General features: G+C 39.5%; 1 protein-coding gene across 1 annotated transcript in view; it reads left to right on the forward strand.

Annotated features, from left to right (window-relative positions):
- LOC122332901 (engulfment and cell motility protein 2-like) overlaps positions 1-6,075 on the forward strand; it is an 11,721-nt gene extending 5,646 nt beyond the window's left edge. The window contains 9 exon segments of the mRNA XM_043230368.1: positions 518-626; positions 1,695-1,831; positions 1,909-2,072; positions 2,663-2,775; positions 2,854-2,961; positions 3,036-3,062; positions 3,065-3,117; positions 3,250-3,327; positions 5,442-6,075. Of these exon segments, the coding sequence (XP_043086303.1) occupies positions 518-626; positions 1,695-1,831; positions 1,909-2,072; positions 2,663-2,775; positions 2,854-2,961; positions 3,036-3,062; positions 3,065-3,117; positions 3,250-3,327; positions 5,442-5,642 (990 nt within the window). The 3' untranslated portion in view covers positions 5,643-6,075.
- The last annotated feature ends 524 nt before the right edge of the window (positions 6,076-6,599 follow it).

A 6,599-nucleotide genomic window follows, 5' to 3' on the forward strand; every position in this document is an offset into this window, starting at 1 on the left:
CGGACGCCCAGCACTTCATTTAATTTACTTTATTTTGTCTCAATATGCTGATCCTGATGCATCTTTTCATTATCAACATGGATATTAATTAAGACTTTATCTGCAGCCAGTACTAACTCTATCTTTAATAAAGTCTGTGTGAGACCTGATATTCTCTGGATTATAAACAGTTTTTATTTGTTTTCATTACTTTGATTGGGATGTTTTCTGTATTTCTCTATAGGGTGATATCTAGCTGAAAGAGTCTCTGTGCTGAGCATCTTCTTCATCTTCTTCTACAATAATAATAATAATAATATTATTAATAATGCATTATAATGATAATGATGATTTTAAGGAGTTCAACGATTATTTATCTCTTTTGTATTTCGGTGTGCGGCTCATGCTCTTCCTCTTCTCTTCTGTTCTCTTTGACTTCTTTCATCTGTCCTGTTGATAAAAACATAGAACAAAATAGCAAAAGAGAGAAATGATCCAGATGGCAGGGGCCTATAGATAGCATGCTTTTGTTTTTCAGATTGTTCTTGAGAACTGCAGTCGAGAAGATAAACACGAGTGTCCGTTTGGCCGCTCCGCCATCGAGCTGACTCGCATGCTGTGTGACATCCTACAGGTCGGAGAACTGCGTGAGTGATCTGGGATCTTTAAGATGGGGTTCTGAGGAGATCCAGAGCGATCTCCACCTCATTCACTGATAAAAAATGATGATAATTAGACTGTGTTTTGCTGAGTGTGTTATTGTGCTGATTTCCCAAAGACATGAACAACTGACTGCTAAAGTTTAGATTTAGCAAAGTCTGATCTTTACCTTTTATGGAGATTTTTACCTCTGTGAAGCCATCTTTTGAGTGGAAGTGTTAAAAGTAATTAGTCAGTTACAATAAGAAGACGTGTGTGCTGTTCCCACGAGATCAATCTTTACAGAGGAAACCCAGAAGCTGTCTTCACTGTTTAATGTGACTCAGAGGGACATGGGATGCTTTCAAGTGCTTTTACATTGTTTTAATATATTAAACATAAAATATTGTATACTGGTATTTGAAAAGATACTTTAAATGTGCATTTAGTCACTGTGAATCACTGCGACTGAACCGAATCATTTAGGTGCTGATTCATGCTGCTTGGAATTTATTTTGTTGGCAAAAATAGGTCTCTTAAATGTACATTTTTGGACTAAATCAATATTGTATTTGTAAGTACGCTGATTGTTGGAGAAAGTGATGTATTTCAATAGACTGAACTATGCAGAGAATGAACACACTGTACTGTAAATACATAGCAGTCTCAAAAATAAAGTGCCTTAAACAGCACTAGATTCATGTAAATGTAAGGAATTCATTCATTACTAGAATTCATCATGGAATCTATGTGTTTTGTTTGTTTTTTGTTTTTTTGCAATATAGCTTCCTGAATGAAGTAAAATCAGACATTGTTAAAACAGTAATTATGATATTATTGTAGACGATGGATATCAGACGCTCTCTGTCCCGCAGAGTTCAGCTCTAACCCTGTTTTTTAACCCTGATGACCCCGCTCTGGATCAGTTGATGTCTTCTGTGGTGCAGGAGAATCAGACTCCATCAGACAAACCAATGTGCAGCAGTTTTATTGTTTAAAATAGATTCATCCTCGGTCTAGTTTAGTTATGATTTGCATTACACTGTGCCTGTAATGTTTCTGTGATGTCTCTGCAGCGAACGAAGGGTGTAACGACTTCCATCCCATGTTTTTTACCCACGAGCGCGCTTGGGAAGAGTTCTTCTGCGTCTGCATACAGCTGCTCAACAAGACATGGAAAGAAATGAGGGCTACTGCAGAAGATTTCAACAAGGTGTGTGTTAGAGAGAGCGTCTACACAGTTTTGTGTGTGTGTCGGTGAACTCTCTCTGTGTGTGTGTGTGTGTTTAGGTGATGACGGTGGTCCGGGAGCAGATCACCAGAGCTCTGGCCATGAAGCCTCCGTCTCTGGAGCAGCTGCGGGTCAAACTGCGCAGTCTGAGCTACTCTGAGATCCTGCGTCTGCGTCAGTCAGAGAGAATGAGTCAGGACGACTTCCAGTCTCCTCCTATCATGTGAGTCGACTGCTGCCTCGTTTTACTCCAGATCGAGCGTCTCCGAAGCACTCAAGCATGTCGTTAGAAACCGCTACAAACATCCTTAAGTTACAAAAATGTTAACAATTGCAAAGAGGGTTACATCTGAACATTGTCTGTAAAGCCCTGGGTTATGCTTCATAATTCTGTTCTGTCTGATTATGTGGTGGCTGTGCTTTAAAATGAAAAGATTATAACTTGAGTTATGTGTTGAGCGCTCCTGTACGGTTAACCTGGCCTAAATGAAAGTGATTCACTGTTAAAAACGTCTTAGAAAAGTAATCAGTGTAATAAGTTACGTTACTTCAACACTACTGTATGTATGACATTTTATTACAAGAAACTATAGATAAAAAAATTTGAACCTTCAGCTTTTTTTTTAATGAGAAATTGAACAAAAAAGGTGAGTTAGTAATAAAGATTTTTCTGAGCCCACTGGGTGATATGTGTCTTGTTTTAATTAAAACCTCACTTCATTTGGGAAAAAAAATCACTTTACTTCTCGATTTAAGCTGGTTTAGACATATGTGCTGGAAGACAAGCTGAAAGGTGTTTCTCGTGATTCTCAGTGAGCTGCGAGAGCGGATCCAGCCGGAGATCCTGGAGCTCATCAAACAGCAGCGGCTCAATCGTCTCTGTGAGGGAAGCTGCTTTCGCAAACTTGGAAACAGACGGAGACAAGGTGACTCCAGCTCGGTCCGAGACAGCCGCTTCTGTAAAGTGAGTGTCCTCTTCTGATGATCTCTGCTTCCTCTCACAGAGAAGTTCTGGTTCTGCCGTCTGTCGTTGAATCACAAGGTCCTGCACTACGGGGATCTGGACGAGTCTCCTCAGGGTGAAGTTCCCTTCGAGCTGCTCGCCGATAAGAGTGAGTGTTACCTGACGTAAGATTCCCATCACCAGCTGCTAACTAACTTCAGACTAACTCTCACTGACCAACAGTTCCCGTGTCGGACATTAAAGCGGTGCTGACGGGAAAGACTGTCCACACATGAAGGAGAAGAGCGCTCTCAAACAGAACAAGGTTTGTTCTTGTTGAAGGAGTACTATCTGTAAACCTGCTTTGAAACTAAAAGCACAAAACACAGATGGCCAGGGCATGACACGTTCTGGATCTGTCTCTCTTATAAATGTGTGAATGGTGCTGTGTTTGTAGGAAGTGTTGGAGTTGGCGTTCTCCATCCTCTATGACCCCGACGAGGCTCTCAACTTTGTGGCTCCCAACAAATATGAGGCAAGTGTCCAAAACAGCACTTCAATCAGAGTTCTGATAGAAACAGACAGAAAAAACTGTTTGTTGTTGGTGAAAGTCTTCATGTGCTGTTATTTAGGGCTGTGAATCAATTAAAGGGGTCGTATTATGTGATCTCTTTGGAGTGTTACAAGCCGTTAGAACTTAGATAAGATTCTTTCTTTGTGTAAACCAGCCAAAAGTTTCCTTAAAGAAAGAAGGCGGAGCTATTCTTCTGTGTGTAGTGTTGCTGCGGGCGCCATGTTCTGGAGACGATGTGAGAGTGAAACTACTTTATTAGTGTTTCTAAAAGAGAACACGACTAGAAATCAGTGTTAAGTTGTGTTGATAACACTGTTCAGAACAGATGAACACAAATATTAGAGTGTGTTCAGACTGATTCCTGAATCTATGGCTAGAAAGAGACTGATTCTATGCAAGAACAGTCTGGAGCTTCTGACTCACAACCTTTAAGTCAGTTATGTTTTCTTATTAAAAGAACCTGCTACTTACTATTCAAACGTGATTTGAGAAGTGAAGGGTACTGCTTGTTGTTTTCTCTGATCACGAATGCAGACGTGTGTCATGTTTATGAGGCACGATGCAATGTGACAAGTAGAAAAAAGAATCATGATAATCAGTAATTATGCCTCGTTTGTAATGTGTTTTATAGTTTTCGTGTCGTAGCATCATCTTATAGTAAGGGGCGTAACATTTCCAATGCACTCGATAGCTGACCAATCAGAGCATACCTCGCTTTTTCAGAACGATGAGCTTTGTACAAATCAGGAGGCGGAGCTTAGAGGAGAAACAGTAATGTACAGTATGTGGAAAATAATGTGTTTTTGGATCCTTAAACTGCATAAACAGATTGAATTACACCAGATACACAAAATAATGTTCTTTTCAGCAACATCATATAACCCCTAAAATAGTTTTTCTAAAGACTCTTAATTTGATAACTAGTTGTAATATTCCCTTCTTTCTGTAGTTCTTGGTTAGAGTTGATTTGCTCGTGTACTGTGAGTTCATTTAGTTCTTTGCTATTAGTGGAAGGTTCAGTAACACTTTCTATTAATCATGTACTTATTAAACATAATAAGGGTATTAGGCATTATAATGAATGCATAATGCATTATAAATAACTTATGTTGTATCATCTAATGAATATTCATAAGAACAGTTTTAATGTGTTATAATATTTACTTATTAGTGGTTGATGATTTTAAGAGCATGATAATTTATAACACAATGAACATGATTAATCCACTTCTGTTACAATGGATTATATTTCTAATAGTTATAATGCATTAATTATGAGTCTCATTCCTTTCTATTTTACTTGTTACTTTACTTAAAGTGGACAAATGCCACTTAATAACGATCCTGTTTTCTCTCAAATAGCCATCAAATCTGATATCAGATCAGATGAATGTATATTGACATATTTGATTTGAACTTTTTTTAAATTATATATAATATTATTATTTTGATGGTACACTTTAGACAGCTGTTGATAAAGAACTCTGCGACTAGCTTTCATTACAGTATTATTATAAATAGAGGCTTCATAGAAAGTGATACCAAAAGTTCATCATTCATCATTTGCTCACCCTCATGAGTAAATTATTAGAAGATATCTGGAAAGAAGATACTTTGAAGAATATGCCTAACTAAACAGTCTCGAGCGTGAGTAAACGATGACAGAACGGCAGGGTCCTTGTCTTTATGTCTCTGTGATGTGCGTCGACGCTCACGCCAGCATTTACTATGATTCGTGTCTGCAAAAAACACATCTCTGTCTTTAAAAACTGTTGATCTCTGTTTTTGTGTGTGTGTGTGTGTGTGTGTGTGTGCTTACTGTTGATTTGTGGAAAGATGAGTAAGGTTTGTGTGTGTGTGTGTTTGTGTGTGTGTGTGTGCGTGTGTGTGTGTGTGTGTGTGTATGTGTGTGTGTGTGTGTGTGTGTGTGTGTGTGTGTAAAGTGTGTGTGTGTGTGTGTGTGTGTGTGTGTGTGTGTGTGTGTGTGTGTGTGTGTGTGTGTGTGTGTGTGTGTGTGTGTGTGTGTGTGTGTGTGTGCGTGTGTGTGTGTGTGTGTGTGTGTGTGTGTGGAGCAGTACTGCATCTGGACAGATGGGCTGTCTGCGCTCTTGGGGAAGGAGTTGGGCAGCGATCTCACACGAAGTGACCTTGACACATTAATGAGTATGGAAATGAAGCTCCGCCTCCTGGACCTGGAGAACATCACCATCCCTGAGGCTCCGCCCCCTGTGCCCAAAGAGCCCAGCACTTATAACTTCACCTATAACTACGGATGAGGCCGCGTCTGTTCTGTGTGAGACGCCGAGGAGTGAAGAACACACTTCACTCGTATGCTAGTGTACGGGCCTGAACTTGAACTAGTCTTGCTTACGAGAGTATTTTTTCAGTCCTTTTTCAAATGTTTGCGAGGCTCTTCTGTCTTCGACTATTTGATTTTAATTCGATAGAAAAGCAGAAACGCATCTTAAACATCATTATGTGTTTAGATATTGTAAGACATCGAGTCCATGTGTGATGTGACGTTAAACGCTTCTACGAGTAACTCAACTGAACCGCTAGTAACTTTGTACACCCCACGGATCTGTCTGCAGATAACTAATATTTACTGACGTTTGCTTTTGTCAATAGAAATATATTTTTGTACTTGATGTGAAAGACACTATATGGTGTGCATGAAAGCGAGGGCAGGAAGAGCGAGCGGGACGAAGGCCAAAATCACCTCTCTGCCGTCCTGCAGAAACGCTCGTGTGAAGATAGCCATACGAGCTCCTCGATTTAGGCGATTCTTTGGTGATTTCTTTGTTACAGTTCTCAAATATTTACTGTCTGTGCGCTCATATCTGCTTGCCATGCCATACTGTAAGGTGATTCTTCTGTGTGAAACAGGATGAAGGTGTAGATGGCTTCACGCTGTGGCTGGTAGTTTCTGAATGTCTTCGTGGTTGAAACGCTGTACACACTATGAATATATAGTGCCTTCAGAAGGTATCGAGTCCCTTTTTATTTCTCTTCGCCAAGAAGGTTATTGCAATTGTTTTTGGTTTTTCTTTTGAGAGGAGAAGGGTGATTTGATTGAAGGAAGAAAAAATATTTCATTATTAAAACAAACGGGGTGTGAATACTTTCTGAAAGCCACTGTATATAAGCTGTATATATTGTACTGCCTTATCACAGTAATGCAATGGATTTGTGTGCAATAATAAAAAGTGTTAAAGTCATGGCTTGAAATCGCT

The sequence above is a fragment of the Puntigrus tetrazona genome, unplaced genomic scaffold, assembly GCF_018831695.1.
Source record: "Puntigrus tetrazona isolate hp1 unplaced genomic scaffold, ASM1883169v1 S000000148, whole genome shotgun sequence".
Classification (NCBI taxonomy): domain Eukaryota; kingdom Metazoa; phylum Chordata; class Actinopteri; order Cypriniformes; family Cyprinidae; genus Puntigrus; species Puntigrus tetrazona.